Source organism: Larus michahellis, chromosome 3 (genome assembly GCF_964199755.1).
Source record: "Larus michahellis chromosome 3, bLarMic1.1, whole genome shotgun sequence".
NCBI classification, from domain to species: domain Eukaryota; kingdom Metazoa; phylum Chordata; class Aves; order Charadriiformes; family Laridae; genus Larus; species Larus michahellis.
The window spans coordinates 108,779,779-108,798,424 of NC_133898.1; the positions used below are offsets into that span (position 1 = coordinate 108,779,779).

The 18,646-nt window shown below is 40.7% G+C and overlaps 1 protein-coding gene across 3 annotated transcripts in view; it reads right to left on the reverse strand.

Moving 5' to 3' along the window:
- Nucleotides 1–8,231: 8,231 nt before the first annotated feature.
- The window catches only part of ARHGEF10 (Rho guanine nucleotide exchange factor 10), a 121,347-nt gene continuing 110,932 nt past the window's right edge, over nt 8,232–18,646 (reverse strand). For all 3 annotated transcript variants that reach the window (XM_074581661.1, XM_074581659.1, XM_074581660.1), the window contains 2 exons: nt 14,221–14,343; nt 8,232–12,267 (listed from right to left, as the gene is read on the reverse strand). In XM_074581661.1, coding sequence (XP_074437762.1) covers nt 11,753–12,267; nt 14,221–14,343 — 638 coding nt within the window. In that variant the 3' untranslated portion in view covers nt 8,232–11,752. The remainder of the gene's footprint in view (nt 12,268–14,220; nt 14,344–18,646) is intronic.

Here is an 18,646-nt window from a genome sequence, read left to right on the forward strand (position 1 = left end):
CCGGCCCCAGCGCGGTAGACACGGAGCCCTGAGCGGAGCCCTGACTGACCAGGGCCTGTCCTCTGCCTCGGTCGGGGGCACGAAGCCACGGGGAGGGTTTCCAGCTCGGTTATTCCGTTCTCTGCCCGACGGAGAAGCAAGGGGTTGGAGGCTAGGTGGCTTCTGTTGGGCTGCACTTTGGGTCTGGGTCACATTTTATAGAATTGTCTAGATTGGAAGGGACGTTTCAGATCATGGAGTCCAACCATCAACCTCACGTTGACAAAACCATCGCTAAACTATGTCCCTCAGCACCACATCTACACGTCTTTTAAATACCTCCAGGGATGGTGACTCAACCACTGCCCTGGGCAGCCTGTTCCAGTGTTTGATAAGCCTTTCAGTGTAGAAATTTTTCCTAATATCCAGTCTAAACCTCCCATGGTGCAACTTGAGGACATTTCCTCTTGTCCTATCGCCTGTTACTTGGGAGCAGAGACCGACCCCCACCTCACTACACCCTCCTTTCAGGTAGTTGTAGAGAGCGATAAGGTCTCCCCTCAGCCTCCTTTTCTCCAGGCTAAACACCCCCAGCTGCCTCAGCTGCTCCTCATAAGACTTGTTCTCCAGACCCCTCACCAGCTTCATTGCCCTTCTCTGGACTCGCTCCAGAAGCCGTGACTCTCATTAGGATTCCCAGAATTAGACCCGTTTCCTAGTTTCTTGAAAAAAAAAAACACCCTCATGTTACATTAGTAACCCTTGGTCTGCTCTTGATGCTGTCGGTGGTATTTACCCAGCTCACGTCCCACCACCAGCTGCAATCTGACTCATACCAAGACAGCAGACACCGACACCACGCTATCCAAACCTTTCTAAACCATTGCTGGTGCCTGGATATATCATATTGCTGTTGCAAGATATAGTTTTTCTATGATACTGCTGTCTCAAAACAGTACTCATCTGCAGCTTTTCTCTTTCCCCCCTCTTTCCACTGACTCCAGGGTCCCGTCAGACTGGTTCTCCTGCAGCCGCCCAGCAAGTGGCTCCCAGCCCTGGGAGAAGCTCCTGAGCAGACTTGAAAAGCTACTCTCGTCTCCTCTCTCCAATTAACCCGACGGTTCAATTCTTCCGTGCTGGTAGTGTAACCATTGCAGCTCTATGTTCTTCCAGCTTCGTGGTGGTGATGGTTAAGCGTGATTGGGTGCCTTCTCATTCCTTTTGTCCCATTGCTCCTACTATTTGACTTCAGTTTTGCTAAAACTCTTGTGTGTTGAGTTAGCTCTTAATATGCTAAAGTGCTTGCATGCAGTGCTGGGTAAGTGTAACCACTTGAAACCCTTGGCTCCACTCACATTGTGCACTTACTTAAGTGCAGTGCTTAACCAGAAGGCTGGTTTTCCAGCTGAGGTCATGTCTCATCTCTACTGAGAGAGGCCGGTGTGCTTTTTGGTGCCATAAGATAAATAAGTAATAATCATACAGTGTCACAGGGGTCTTAGAATAATTGGTAATGACAACATGTGGCTTTAGCATAATTGCAAATTTCCTGCTGTCCCCTGATTTCGGTCCATTACATGATTGGGCTGTTATTTTCTGTACATAGTTTTATTCTTCCCTAGCTGGAAGAAGTTTCCGTGTGATACAGCAGATCCATTAAAGCCTGCCAGAAATAACTCTTCTCTCCTGACATCAGGAACTAATCTTCCTGCTGTTTCATGTTACTTTAAATACAATATATTTCAAGATGACACTGAAATTAGACAACTGATCCAAGTCTGCGAAATCATTTTCACTTTTAAAATCCCCGTTATTCTATTCTTATGTGGAGGATTGTCTCCCCTTAAGGTATCTGACTTCTGTTCACACTGATGAGAGTTACGTGGCTGCGGCAGCAGTTTCATATCTGAGATCATTTGAGACTGTTCTGACTCATGCTTTCTGAATATATGACAATTTTAAGCGCTACTGGATTTGCTTAGCTCCTCTTCACATTTAACTGCTGCATCGCATTCCAGTCTGTGTGTACACAGAGATGTCTGAACTACAGTTTCTGGAGACGATTGAAAATCAGTGGTGGGTAGGAAGTAGCATATTGTGTGTTTATGGGCCATACTTACCCCTGTGGTTAGAGCCAGCAAAAGACCTGTACGAAATCCAAGCTCCACAGAGGTCGTAGCCTGAGAAGTCAGGTAGCACTTGGCTGTTGCAGACTTCATCCTCTGCCCTCACTGAACATTGCCAGAAGCAGATCGGGTCAAATGATCTCAGTCTCCTTTTTGAAAGTTTAGCTTTGTGCAGTGATTCCCTAACTTTGTGAGCCTCAGCGTATGGTCCTCCCTCCAAGTTTCTTTCCAGTGCCCCATGTACCTTTGTCATCAAACCTTTAAGTGAAAACAGATATAAAGGAGATTTGCTGACCTCTTAGCATAATTTTTGCAAAATACCGCTGCTCTGTGGATTTTCGGCTGCAAAACGTCCCATGGAGAATAAGGCTGCTCATCAACCAGCCTTTAAGTTTTCTGTAGAACTGGAGAAGATGCTAAAAACTGGGACACCCATTGTAGAAATCATCTCAGTTCTAGTTGTTTGATTTCCCTACTTAACTTGAGTTCCCTGAGGCTCCATTTATAATTAATGCACAGGAATAACCACATCTGGAGGGCAATTTTTCTCACCTCTCTTAGACATCTTATCTTAGGATGAGGTGAATCATCCTTTGGTATTCCTTGTTTCTCTCCATTAGCTGTAAAGTCAGACTGGTACAGCTGTAGAAAATTAATTTTTAAAAACCTAAACTACATGAGATAAGTCATTATCCCAGTGCAGAGAAGGCCCTGTCCTAAAGAAATCAAGCATCACACATCATTTGTTACCTGTCTTCTACTTCCGTAGCCGAGCCAACATGACAAATATTCGGAGGGACTGAATGCTTGCTACTCCTGCTTCTGGCCATCAGGACTTGCTGATATACCTGTGTTCTGCAGGGGGTGACTGGCCTGGAGCAACAACAGTGGACTGGTGAGCATGGTGAGGTGAGTAAAGGCAGAAAGGAAAGAGGTAAGTGTTCTGCTGTACCCCAGAAACCTTAGCTGGTTTCTGCCCAGTCAGATACAAAGGACTTCTGGACATACAGCCCCTCCTCTCTCTCACATACCAGCAATAGTGCTCAATAATAGAAAGAGCATACAGTTTGCGACAGAATTTAATCAGATTTTTTTCTCTGGTAAAAAAACCAAACAAACAAACATACAAAAAAACAAAACTGAAAAAAAATCCAGATGGAAAAACAGGAATAGGAAGGTTTCTTCATTTTACAGACCTAAACTTGGACGCAAAATAGGCATGCTTTCTGTCTGTTTAATCCACACCAGGAAAAACAAAATATTCTCAATTTCGTCTTCCTCGAAGACATAAGACTGTGGTGTCCCCAGTACAGAAATGGGCCGCAGAGCTGAATGCCATTCTCATGGTAGGGTCACCAAAGGGCGTCCCGATGCAGAGAGATGGACATCTGCTCAGAGCTTATCAGGGCCCTGGTCTTCCTGGGAGGGGCCCTGCATTTCTTATTCTTCTCCCACTGGCTGCAGTAGCAGCTGCGTTGCTGCCATTCCCAGCTCTGAGACTGCCGTGCAGGACTGGGATAGCCTGCCAGACTGGGGCAAATGCACTGTTCCTCAGTAAAATTAGCCAGCAAATCACATCAAAAATGAATCAGCCCAGTCTCGGGGAGTTTGGTTCTTGGCTAGTGATGCTACAGAATTTCTCATTTAAGGAGGTTAGGAATCATTTAACAAAATTGTTATTTCACCCAGATGAAATACTCAGTCCATATCCTATGAAACAAGAGGCTTTAAACCTTCCTAGATAACAGGCTCAGAGTGTAGCTCACACAGGCATACGCAGGCTAGCTTTTACAAGTGAGCAAGGTAGAATCCTGCAGGTAGTGTACCCACGGCAGCATGGAGCTGAGCACAGGTCCACGCTCAATAATTTACCCAGCTAATTAGGTGGGCCACGCAGCCTTCACTCGCCGAGTTCATTACGTTGCGGGCACACGTCCAGCACACCAGGTAGGACTGCTATGCCTACACCTTCTACACTTGCTACCAGTGTCTATGCAGATGCAAAGCTGTTGGTAGACTATTCTTTTGTGTTTTAGATTGGCACAAGGGTGTCTTGGAAAACTAAACATTGCAGCATCAAAATTCTGGAATTAGCATAGGTGAAACTCAGTAGTATTCCTCCTCTGCAAACCGGAGTACCAGATACGCAGCAGCAGTAGCTGATGTTGGTGGTCCCTGCAGTACCCAGAGATCTGGTTCACGGACAGAAGCCAACATGTAAAACCAAAACAAAACAGAAAAGAAAACCTGTGTTTGACAGCTGAACACTCCTGTGTGATACGCTTCTTGGTGTTATAACACAACAGCCTCAAGGATTGGTTTGATGCTATTGCTGGCACAGACGAAATGCTTATTGCATTTCTGCTGAGCAGCCAAAGATGCCTAAAATACAGTTTGTGTATTTGGAATACAAAACCCATACGTGCTGTAGGCATGCTACACAGGATACGTTGCGTATGTCTGATGCTGACCCAAGCTGATCTGCCTTTGCATATTAGTTTTCACGCATCCCTGTAATATATCTAAATAGCAGAATTGAAAGAAAAGGGCTGGTTGCATTGGGAGGGTTACCAGCTTGTAGGAGGTAGAGCAGTAGTAGTCGTAAGGAAAAATAGATCATAAAGATTTCTTTAGTGTGGGGTTGCATACTTCTGTGCACCGGAGACAGATCAATATTGGTTTTAATTTAAGAAAAAAACCCAACAGCATAACAAAAGAGACTGTATTAGTGCAGGCTGTTATCACCCAGAACAATCCTCTTAGGAGGCAGAACAGCTTTTAATGAGGTTGAAAGCATTTCATAAGGTTAAAAGCTGGGGTACACATAGCATTTACTTAGATGAACAAAGCCAGAAAGATAATAAAAACCCCAAAGAATTTGAAAAAGAGAATGAAAGCCTACCCTTGCTCTCTACAATCTTCTGAGATTATCCAGTCAACGTTTCTTTCCAGTCCTAATCAGCCATGGATTGTCCCACCACCTGTCTCTTCAACGTGCCTGTATGACCATGGTTAGTGAGCACAGTACCTTGCGATCAATCTGTTTTTCCCAAAATACTGGCGTATCAATGAAATGTCATCACGTATAGCTATAGGCTGTAAGCAGCTTTGCTTGCCTGGACAGTAGGGTTTGTGCTGGGAAGGGACTGGCACACGGATCCCTCCCGATACAGCCTCGGGCTGTGTGTCAGCAACAATTGAAGTGCTCTTCAGTTCAGCAGGGTAGATGCAGCTTAAGCTAACTGATGGTGTCAGTTGCTGGGGATCAGGATTAAGAGCATCACAGACTGCTCTGAGCAACACCGCAGAAAAGTTGTTGCGCTTACAAATCTTGGCTGAACTCGGGGTAATCCTCCTCATTAATGCACCCAGTCTGTGCTACCCAAATCACAGGAAAATAAATAAATCTCTTTAGAAAGGGAACGTTAAAAAAGCATTTAGCGTAGTCTGACAGGCACGTTCTGCAACTTGAAATGCAGACAGAAAGAACGAACCAGAAAAGCCCACAGGAAACAACTTTTATAATTTGCTTTGGAAGGCATGAATTAATACAGGTTTTGTGCCAACATTCAAGGCAAACCTGATGCTCGAGGTGAAACCCATAGAATTTTTCTCCAATATGGAATAATGGAGAACAAAAATGAAAATTCTGTAATTCGGTAGCTAATCTGTATCTGGCTTCTTGAATTTAAAACCTTTCTTGTTACCGCATTTGGGCATGTAAATATACAGTTTTTTATGGAAATTAGGTACTTCAGTGCTTGAGAAAACTCTGATGGAGGTTCACCTGAATCTTTTGATGTCAAAATACTCCTTAAATCAGATTTCCAGTGAATTCTTACAATGATTTCATCTCCCCCAGGATGTGTCATTTTAATCCTAGGTGTTATGGCTCATCTTCCAGGTTGGGACGCACATTAATGGTAACTGTGATTATCCCTGGAGTATAACAATAGGCACAGCAGGAGAACTTGCAGTTCTGCTGTCAAGGCCTGTTTTGCTGGGGGAAAAAAACAAAATAAAAATCCCTTTGAACACCTTTGAAGGTCGTGCTGTGAAAGACTAACTGCCTTTATAGTGTGGTTTATGGAGCTTGGCCAAAGCACTAGAAGTGCTTTCAGTCATATGTCAACATTGTTGTATTTCAAATGGAATCACACACTAAACCTTCATTTGCCTAGGAAATTTTCAGGTCCTTTCATCTGAAGCTGTTTCAGTGTTGCTGTTTTGATTCTTTGTCTTAGGAGGCAAAGAGTGTTTCTGGCAGTTTGGTAGCTGGGCATGCCTTTAAGGAAAATGCTATGATCAAGTAAGCACAAGTACAAGGCAGCAGCACATCAACTCATTCTGAAAAGTGTTGAACTAGATTTCTCAAATCAAATAGCAGATAGATCTAGCAGCGTGCATGCTGCATCTGTAAGAAAGTGAGATGTAGCTTCTACATACAGCTGTAAAACCCCTATATCAGAAAGATGAGGAGAGTAACCCAGAATTTTGAGCTGTGGTGTGGCGTAGTGCAAGCCGCTGATGAACCATCACAGACACACTAACACCGAGACCTCATACCAACCACTGGTACCTGTATAGTAGGTGTCAAGTCTATGCTAGTACATATTTCTCACTCCTGACTGTAAGACACTGGTCTCAAGTTCCAGACCGGCAGGCAAGCATCCCATACGGAGTAGGTTGTATAGATACATGTTAGGCTGCATCAGTGTCAAGAAACCAGAGGCAGAGAACCTATTCTGCAAGTAGCACCACACAGTTTACATCCATGTAGTTAATCAGTCCCCAAAATATCCCAGGTAAGTGGCCTTGTCAGTGCTGTTTGATGGGAGCAGCCCAGGCCAGGCTCAGTCCCAGCCAGCCAGCCACTAACCGTGGTCACAAGTCAAGTTGTCGCCCTAGTCCCGGCCCGTTTGCTAGCACAGATAGTTTCAACATCCGCACGTACAGGATGGCTGCAAGGAGGAGGCAGTTTAAGGGCTAATCATGGGCTTAGAAAGCAGCAGTGGCTTTAATCTGTGTGCTTTTACAGATTCATCATGTGGCTTCAAGTCAGGCAAACACTTTTCAGCTCAGTTTCTTCCTAGCTACGAATGATATTAATCTGCCTTCTTAACAAGACTATTATTATGTGAAGTATTATTACTATGAAGACATGTAAACCAATCTAAAAATATACTGTATCAGCTCCATGGTATCACTCGTTGCAATACAGATTAACTCTTACTGAAACCTCCATTGTAGCTGCACCTTCCAAACAACAGATTTTTCTCACCCCCAAATGCATTGCACAAAAACTAATTTGTCTTTATGCGCTCAGAAAATTAAATAGGACAGAAGAGAGAGGAACAGTGGTGTTTAAGCACCGAGCCACAGTTCAGGGAACACTTCCCAATATCCCATCCTCTCTCAAAGGGGCAGTAAGCAATTTTTAGCACTTAGCCTCCCACCCATAAAAAATTAGTTGTAAATTCTCATTGGGACAGAATCTGTCTTCAGGTGTGTACATGTACAGTATCCTGCACTCATGCAATTTGATTTTGATGTGTTTCAGAACCATATATTAAAGAGATGTGGTATAAAAACTGGAACAAAAAGGCAGGTTTCACTAGCAACCAAACAGCTCTCAATAACTCTTCTTGTTTATTTTTAATAGTGCAGGTACACGCATAGAGGCTATTGCCAAGTCTGATGAATACAAGTCTCAGTATTTAAACACCATCCTGGGATTCTGTATATATCCTTTAGGGCAGATTAATTAGAACAAATTGCCAGTTAGCAACTGAAAATTAATTTTGTCTGTTAATGCTTTTGCTCTGCAATACTCATTTTGAATATTAATGCTTCTCATTTTTAGGCATCATGCATGCTGCCCGAGTGCTGATGCACACTGTATGTAGACAGCATAGTAGAAATTCTACTGCTCAGACACTGTTTGGGTCCATTGATACAGGGGTCAAACTTAGAAGAGACCATATCATTCTCAGAAATTGCATTTGCTGGTGTTTAAATTGTAGAAACTATAAAATTCAAAAATATGCATCTTTGTTGTCCTAATCACATATCCTATTTTCCCTTTCATGAGTCCATTAATATATATATTAATTCATTAATGCATGCCACAAATTCTAGCCTTCTAGTTAAAATGACGACCCAAGAAATGTACTTCTGAAGTTAATTTTTATCACATCTTTTATTAAACATTTTTCTCAGTTTATACTTTGAACATAAATACACAAGTTTTATGGCTCGTATGTTATAAAAGACACTACTATGTGTTAGAAAACATATATAGAATATATCATAGTGGTTACACTTGCTCCTGTCTTTTCCTAATATTTTCTGTAACTTCTGTTAATCTAGAAAAGCAGTATCAGAAAGCAAAATCCGACCTACCTAGCAGCACAGTCTACAACAGCTATGAAGACTATTTGCCAGCCGTAAGAGAAACTTTGGTTCCTGCCCGTTTTCACAGTAAGGTAATACCAGTTAGCTGCGGATCAGAAAACAAACATTGCACCTTGTGCTCAGTTAGTTAGTAAAAATCTGGTTCATGACAATGTGTATTTTTAAAGACAGACATACAGCTTCTCTTTTGCTTTATAGCTTGGGAAGATAAATAGATATGTATTTCCAAAATAGTATAATGTAAGTGAGGGACTCAGTTTTGTTCTTACTGAAGTCACTGGCAAAACTCCAATGCACTTTCACAAGAGCAGATTTGTACTTGGTTCCTACTGCCTTATCGATAAAACTGAAGAAAATCGCATTTCAGCTGGAAGATAGGATGAATTTCACTTTACAACTCTCATGCATTACTGCTAGCAGATCCTGTAGTAACGCAATGCATGGGTTTCCACTTGAACGCGTGGTGGACCCTGCTTGCTGCTCCTCATGATAAAGATCCACAAGAGAGTGGACATGATCCTTCAAGTCCCAAAGGCACGGACACGGAATCCCACACCCGAGGAGCAAGCAGAATAAAACCTGTGGTCTTTTTACTGCAGCGTAGCAAAGGGATACTAGATTATATATGCTTTATACACAGAAGAATCTTTTACCTTGTTTTTCAATATACATACATTAAACTGTACAATGTAGTACTTCCACACAGTGGGCAAAGAGCAGCTCCCAGGGCCATAGCTATGGAAGAGTGTAGAAAACGCAACTGGCCTTGATCCCTCAAGCTGGGCAAGCCCAGGCAGTAGGCCAGGGAGAAGAGGAAAAGTTTGGGAAAATGTTGCCAGCTGCCTGGCTTAGAGGCACTCTGCTTGCCTTTTTTTTTTTTTTTTGGCCTTTTTTTTTTTTTTTTTTGCACCAGGACTCATGCCAACACTAAGCCCGTGGCAATGCTCACAACACCCAACTAAAGTTGCAAGATTCACAGAGAAAGACATAGAATAAAAGCACAAAACAGTAATGAAGATCTTAAGCCTACAATCCCATCTGTACCAAGTGTCCTTTGTGACTCATTGACGTCCGTGCTCCTATGGCTCAAGAATCCTGTTCTGATCAGGATGTATGATGTGGGCAAAACCTCTGAAAAGAAATGGGGGTGTGTATCTAATTTTTGAAACGCCTATTTTGGTGCCACCTAGCAGGCAAAGACTGACTGCACTGGCATTCCCTCTATCCCACATACTTGCTGTCAGGGAAGACCTTGACATTACTCTCGTGCTCTGTCAAACCTGGTAAGTCAGCCCGCTCACTGATTTGGGGGTCATCTTGAGAGATGTTTGCTTTTTAGACCAGACAGATTGCAAATTTAAGAGATGCACAAATCTGCTGCAAAAATAAAGAAAGTACATCTCATCAACATTTTAAAAAACAAAAAACTACTGCTATTTGGAAAAAACCCCACCTTTATCTTTTATCAAACAAAATAATTTCATCTCTAGTACTGTTTACTTTGAAATGTCATGGGCAAATGTATGGTTAATGTTGATTTGAACTAGGCAGCCTGAAACAAAACATGGTGGAATCAAGGAGTTTGTATTAGAAGTAGCAGAAATAATTTCAAGGCAAACCCCCCCTTACCGGGACAACAATGCTACCAAAGTAGCCAGAAGTTTTACTTGATTCTAGTCACTGCATTCATCTAACGAACGTTCTGCTTTGGATATATTAAATTTGTATTTTACTGAACTGACGGACAGCATTACAGTTCCTAATGTATTCAACTGAAACTTAATCATCCTAATTTCTCTGTATCTTTCAGTCTATTGACGAGGGAAAAGGATGTTCCCAGTGCCTCCGTTCAACATCTTATCTGTATTAAACATATTTTGACTGAAAGTTGTGTCTCATCACCATTTTTGGCAATGTCTTTCTGAGCTGAAGTCTGTGTCTTGTATTTCACATGTGCAGAGACTAGCACAAAAAGCCATTTCAGGAGGAATCCCAAATTCAAAGTTTCCTTTGGAAATACATTGGTTCATTAAGAATTTTAGAATTCAGCCCTCTCAGACTACCAAAGCAACTGCTTGCCCAACTGCGTGCATGGAGCTGTGCATGCTATTTTCCACAATATCCATTTACAAGACTATGCTTTGCTGAAACTCTGGGTGAAAAGAGGTGACCGTCACTCAGATATGATCGCATCTCTGCTGTTGCGCTGGGTCATTCTTTGATAGGTGTTTGCCTGAGGACATAGCACAAATGGATTGATGTAGAACCTCTATCCTTAGTGATTACCCGCACTTCCTATAGATCTTCCAATATTAATATATTTCTCCCCAATTAATGATTTAATTAATAATGCCATTATTAATTTACTGGATGTGCAGGCCTCCTTACAAACAGCATAGTCCGTGTCTAGCTTTGATACAAGTTGCCGGGGGAGAATGCACTGGCAGCACTACAATGCACAGCTGTCCTGTATCTGTATTTTCTATTTGCCCTACGCCATAGCATCCTTAGAATTTTCCCTGTATAATGGAAGTGCGTCACAGACATTGCACCTACCAAGAAAATTAATGCGCTTTTTGTACTGCAACATTTAATAATACTGAGCATTAGAAATAATAATAATAATAAAAAAATATCTATTTTCTATGTTGAAATAAACAAATACCAATCAATTAGCGTAACTGCTTTTGTCCAGACCAAACTCTGGCTTGTGGAATGATGTTACAAACTATTATAGTAATTACCAAATTAATATTAGCTTGCATTAGACTATTTATTGATTAAAAATATTTGCTAATTTGTTAAGATCTACAGTCCATGCAATATGCCACTTTGAAAAAAGAAACAACAGCTGATTTACATAAGCAAAAACCAGCATGAGACATGGCATGTGTTCCTTGCCTTCCCTAAGTGCTATAGAACATAATTATGATATTTATAAATGTGAATATAAATAGAGATTCTAAAACCATTTAAAAGTGTCTAACAGATCCTTTTTTTCCCCTAAGTATCAAGGACAGCATCAATGGTTAAATGTTTTCCAATACCCCAGCACTGCAGAATGTTCTAGTATGTGAAGACTCTGTCTTGCAACCCTTAATCCTGTGATGAAAGCGTACTGAAATTGCTCCCAGGTGTATAAAGTCTGTCCAATTTGGGTCCTAAGCTGGCATTTTCTGTAAAAGGATATCAGGCTTTTTTTAATAGCAGAAAGTATCTTGGATTTAGTTTGCTTAGATATTTAATAGTGGGATTTGCCAGACCATCACTGAAGACACTAGTTCATCTTGTCGCTGCTGCTTGGTCTTCTTGTTCACTCTTCTGTGTCCTTGGCCACCAGAAATGACTAACACTGAACTTGCTTTCGTTTTCTTGGATCTCTGTCTTTTACTTTTAAATGAGATATTTTGATCCTTCAAAAGCTCATAAATGTTACTGTCCTCTGGCCTGTGTTCTAGGGAACTTGATCCGTGAGACAACGTAAGGGATCCAGAAGATGACGACAAGTCACTTTTTTGTGCAATGGATCCCGCTGAACCCCCCAGCCAAATGGCAGCATCATGTGTGTTACTAAGGGAAGAGCCCGGTCTTTCGTTGTGCACAACGTTCTTTTCGTCGTCGTCTTTAGGTTCTGAGCCAGGAGGCAGGCTGTTCCTCAGTTTGTTTCTGTTCTTCTTGTTTATAGACGTAGCCATTACAAGGAGCTTGACTGGGCCATTGTGTGCATGATACGACACCATTCCTCTTCCTGGAGCCAAAAGAAAAACACAATTAAAGAACATTATTTATTTTAGCGCGGTGCTCCACCATAATTAGTTCTTGAAATTTGCTCAGAAAAGCGTAACTCTGAAAACTCTATTACATGCATCCAAACTGTCTCTTGCATTGTGTGTACACAATTTAGAGAAAAAAGAAATGTACCAAAAAATAATCTATTGTACCACAAGCATTTCAGGACTGTAGTAATAAATGAGCTGAAACATGGCATTATGAATTTTAGTTGACTGACTTTTGTGCTCTGTTCTCATGACAGCATGAGTACAGAAACGCTGCTAACTTCTTTTTGTTGGCATTGACACAAATGTAACACTGTGAGTTTTCTCCAGTAATCCACAAACAAAATATGTGGTTTTCAATTAATCCCATTGTACCTCTGTATCTCTCCAGAACAGCATAAGAACTTCTGCTTCATTGCAACAGACTCCTCTCCACTGTACAGCAGGAACTAAACCTCACCCTTCTGAACGGCTGTCTAGTTACCATGGCAGATTCATAAGGAAATTACTTAATTTTTTTTTTTTTTGAAGTTTTTAAACAGTGGGATGCTGGTGGTACAAGGAATATTTTCACTATGCAAATCATTAGAATGTATGAAGAACAAATTGCGGATGACTAAATTCAGAATCTGTAATGACATCAGTATACGTGGCTTTTTCAGGAAAAAAAAGAAAAGTAAAATGTAGCCTTCTACAAAATCAGCTACAACATGGAGAAGAGCTAGGCTATCAAGGGAAAAACTCACAACCCTACAAATCACTCTGTCCATCCCTAACTCCCTAATGCATTCCAGGTTATGATAAAGCACATTCTGCTTTTACAGAAAGTGCAGTGATATAAAGATAAATCATCACTGTTGGAAACACAACTGGAAGAAGTCACAATTTTTCAGTTCAAATTCCAAACATGGTATCAAAGACTACAAAAATAGATCTCTCAATGTAATGTTGCTAGATCTGTGAAATCTGAAAAATCTTGACCCAAAATAAATGCAAGAATGTACAAACGACATAAACCACAATAAGCAAAACTGAAAATGGAAGTATAAAATGAGAGATTTTTTGATTCTGCAGCTATGCATTTTCTTGTATTGCATTTATTTTCACCTAACATAGGTTCCGTATTTTTTAAGAAACACTTATCCCATGTCATACTAGATTATTGCTGCGTATTTTGCCAAACACAGAGGATTTCGTTTTCATTTTGCAAAGTTACATAAGCTTTTTTCTCCCCCCCCGAAGGGAGTTGCAAACAGCTTGCCTCAGAAAATCTGCCAGCTTCCCTACGCAGTGCAGAAGCTCGAGCAGAATTCTGAACCCAAAACATGGCATGGCAAAGTCCCTATTAAACACACTTTTAAAATCTTGCTTCTGCTAGTAACTTAAACATTTGCAAAGTGATAGAGCAGCAGTCACGCGTTTGTATTTCAAATGGGGTAATATGGAAGTAACTCAATAAATGCATCTCTCCAAAGTGCAAAAATCTTGATCGTTGTCAGAAGTGTTACATATATACTCTCATATATTCCAAGTCTCCTGTTTTGGGGAGAAAAGGCACAACACCAGTTTACTGAATAACCGGTTAGACAACATACTAAATTTCCAGTACCTATATCCGTAAGCCTAATGCATCTATTTTCCCCAAATCTGGAAGAAAGACTGTTTGCTTTCTGTTCTCATCCCCATATATTTGACTGTATTCTGACAGGAGTAATGCCTATCCTATTCTTATGCCCTAAAGAAAAACAGTTGTCCCAGCTCAAACAGAACTAGACAAGTATCTGGATACACTCTAAAGCTCAGGAAGAACAACAGATATAATTTCATCACAAAGCTCTGATCTATTTAAACAATACATATCATTTGGCAGGTTCACTTAAACTACTGACAGAAGAGAAGTGATCTGTTTGAGAAATTTCACTCACCAGTTACTTTGGGAATCCCCTGCAAGCGCGGCACTGGCAATGCCACTATTATACCCAGGTTTGTTCCAACCAGCAGTAAACCATGGCACACCAGGAGGCTGGTCACAGAAACACGCTGCTGCCCTGCGAAGTTTAGGAAGTGCTGCGTTACTTAAGAGTGACGATCTCTGCCCAGATCAAAGTAACTTCAGGCAAATACAATCAGCTGTACCCTCTCACTCATCGCAAAGGCAAGTATTTTGCTGGGTTGTGGTATTCAACTTTACACACGTGACAATTTAAATACTATTCAACTTCTGAAACATTCTGTCCTAAATGTCTAAACCACAGTATCTAAAAGTAGACATAGATTATCTTTACAAATATGCTTTTATGAATAGACTATGTTCATTTATTCTTAATAATAAACCCAAAAGGCATTTCGCTTCACAATACTCAATAATTTATTGCCATAACACTATACTCAAGAGTCGAACTTGTTCATGATTCCTTTTTTCTCCTAGTTTTTATTCTGTGCAATGCTACCAGAAGTGCTGTGTCCCCTCACTGGTGTTTGGCTGCCCCCTACAAGAATGGCATTAGCATGTTGGAACAAGTCCAGTGGAAGGTGACCGAGATGATCAGGAGACTGGAGCACACAGTCTACAAAGAGAGGTTAAAAGAAGTGCTGTCTGCAGCTATCTGATGGGATGGTGCACAGAAGACAGAATCAGACTCTACTGAGAGGAGCCCAGCGATTGGATCAACGGATCAAATTTGGAACATGGGAAATTTGGATTTTAAGTACGGAAAAGCTTCTTCATCATAAGGGTGGTCAAACACTGCAATGGGTTGCTCAGACAGGTTGTGGAATCTCCATCCTGTCCAAAGATATTAAAAATTTGGCTGGGCAAGTCCTTAAACAACAAGGTCTGATCAGACCTGCTTCATGAAAGACGGACAAGATGACCTCCAGAGTAATTTCCAATCAAAATTATTCTATGATTTTCTACAACATATTATCTATGGGATTGCTATTTTTTCTAATGAAAACAAAGTAAGTTTGCTTGCAATGCTTACTAAATATGTTTGATTCACTTTAGATGGATTTTCAAAATGGCCTTGCCAAGTTTCAGAAATGGAAACTATGGCTTGCCCAAACTTCTGCCGTGGCCCAAGTTCATGTGGAGGAGCATTTAAACTCCGCTGGAATCCTCCAGCTTCAAAACCTACATGTTCTTAGATTTATTATTAACTTTACATGCAAGAGAGCAGTCATTCCCCTCTTTATCATAGCTCTCAAGTTGTTACTCACTTCATCAGTAAGCAGGGAATTTGGATTCCATGTCTGATATAACTTGGATGAACCCACACGTTCCACACTTTGGAAAAAGACCTTAATTATGGTGTATCACGAATGAATGCGTTTTTCATCTTGTCCCTTGAAGCTGAGCCAATTTACATCCAAGAATATATGAATCACAGCCCCACTGGGAAAGCACGGAAGGAGCAGCCTGACTGTAGCCCAAAGCACTCAACTGGAAAGCAGGAGGTGGACCACAGTTCAAGTCTTTCCTCACAGAACTTTACAAAGTATAAACCCAGCAATGGTGAATTATAGAAGGCACACGTAGGCTGCAGGGACAGATCCTGAATCCCAGCTCTGTCTACCGAGAACCACAGTCTAAAATACCCTTAAGGCACAACAATTAGGTCATCCTCGGCAGGTGTAACAAGTACGAGTAAGTTGAAGCGGCTCCATCTACTCATGCAGACCTTCAGAGACACCTATGTTGTTCTCCATAAACTGTAGCAGTTCATGCTGGTAGGACAGCATCTCCCTCTTCAGCTGGAGAAGCATGGATGGTCTATGATGATAGATAAATTACAAACCTTTTGAAGCTTGGAGTTTGCTTTTTTTTTGGTGGGGTTCACTTGGCAGGTTTGGTTTTGGTGGGGTTTTTTTGTTTTGGTTTTTTTTTAAGATATTAATGAGATTAATTTAGTTTCCAAAACAAAGCACAAAAAGTTGCTCCTTCAGCACAAAAGAAGTTCAAACGGTGATGCCCAAACACCTCTGTGTACTGGAGTTTTCAAAAATCAGTATTTGAATTCTGTGATTTAGAGCTCAGGTTTGTTCAAGTTACGTATGACATGCGAGCCCTCTCCCACAGCTGGTGCCACAGCAAGCACAAGGTAACTGCGGGTTAGCTTAAACTCACTCTATTTCACTTAAAGCTTGTTTTACAAAGTGCAAACAGAAATACTTCAGTACAATTTTAAAACTTTTAAAATTATCAAAAACTCCAGTTTTTGATAATTAAAACTCTCCAACCCCTTGCAGAAGCAAGATGCTCACATTTTTAAACAACAGATCTTTAATGCTTTTTTAAGCATTTAAAATGCAAAATAATATGCGTGCTTTCATACTCCAACCCTGAAGCAACTTCTAACCAGTAATTTTTAGCAGGGAACTCTGATGATACGCATTACTGTTTCCATAGGTGAAAACAGCAAATTATCAGCCAGCAACTTAGAATCTTAAACACTGAGCACAACGTTAAGCATGAACCATCTATCGTGAGGTCAAAAGGAAAACTGCTTGCTTTGAAGTCTTGGAAAAGCAGGAAACATCTGCATCTGAAAATATACTTTGAAATAACATATAACCTAAAAAAATATTTTAATAGGTTTTTTAAAATCTAGATATCTAACTTAAAATGCTGATTTGCCATCTGCTAGCCAAGGTTTGAAATCATATTTTTCTTTGTTGTTGTGTAACTTTTTATTTTGATATATTTCAAATTCAGAGAAAAAAAAGAAGTAAAACCAATTTTCCAGAATGAGTTATGCAGTAAACACAGAAATTAAGTTAAGAAGGGAAAATGATAAACATAAATGCCCAAACCAATCAAATACTCCTATAATTAAATGCCAAATTTTAGATCGTACTGTCCCAATGCAGTGACAGAACTGTTAAAACCTGTAAAATAATCTGACAAAGATCTTGACTTTACAAAGAACAGAAGCCAACAATTAAGCTTATACGTGGACAAATGATTTTATTGCCTATGTTCTGCTCTATGTTCACCCTTCGCAGGGCTCAACTACAGCCACCACCAGACACGGGTAAATCCTCATGTGTTCCCGCATAGATCTTCTGAAGTCAACCCTGGGTAGGTGCAAGGGCACACTGGTGCATATCCTCTTACTTGACCATGCTGCTCTTACCATCTAAAAAATAAGCCCACTGTACAGACCTATTAGGCTGACCTAAAATTTTCCCCAATTTTTTATTGTTTCCCAGCACTAAAATCATAAAACAACTACATTTTATGGTCTGGCACCTGGTGGGGTGGGGACAAAAGAAAGCTGTAGCCTCAAAGTATAGTTTGTTTTCCACAGAGAGGAAATGATACTTTTTTTTTCTTTGCTTTTTGGATCTGTTTCCAGGAAACACACATGCCATTAGAGGATATATGGATATAAACAGAATACAGCAACTTAAGCAGAAATCATGTCTTTGTTAAACAGGTAACGTGTCATCATCCATATGAGCAATGAAATTACATGTATCAAGGTCACAGTAATCTCTTTAAAAGGACAAACTCTTTTAAAGCTGAAAGGAAAAATATGTTTAAGGATGTTCTTGAATAATGAAATACTGAATGTGACTATGAAAAAACAAGTGAGCTGTCCACTCATGTACAGTATGATTTTTTTTTTCCAGTGCGAGCTGTGATGAAGGCTGGTGAAAAGCTGCCTTTGTTGAGATTTCAACTGCAGATCACAAACGCTAAGTGTAAACTTGCTCTACAATGAAGTGCGTTGCATTAGTGAAGTGTGTATATTTGTCTTCAAATGTTAATAGGTTTGGGGGTTTTTTGTTCTGGTGCTCAGTATGCCCTCTGTTCAGCTAACAGAGCTGTGCTTGGGCCACTGAAATGCAATCCGACTGTACTGTGGTTTACTAAATTGTGAAATAAATAGTTACCTGCACCTATAACAATGATGATGCTCTTCCTCTCAACCATTCTCTTCCTTTCTCATATGGCATTTGTGCTTTTTCGGTGTTTTTTTTATAGAACACAAGCTTGTTATACATTACTAGGAAGTATTTTTGATGAAGCAAAGGTACTGTGGACCACTCCGTGACTCTGGTTTAATTTCCAGTCCTGCATTCCTCCACACAAGCTTCCCATAACTCCAGAAAGCAAGAGCCCTCCCAGCTCTATTCTTCATAAGCAGACTGACACAGATTTAAAAAGTTATGTCCAGCAGAAAAAAAGCTTCTGCCAGACATAGTCTGCTTTCTCACATTACTGAATTTTGCCGAAGTGTAAGGACAATCACCTCCTGTGCCATTTCCCTTACACTTCATTTCTCTGTGATTCTGTCCTGACCACTGTGCTGCAGGGTTGTCTGCCTTCAAGCAACGGAGGCACAT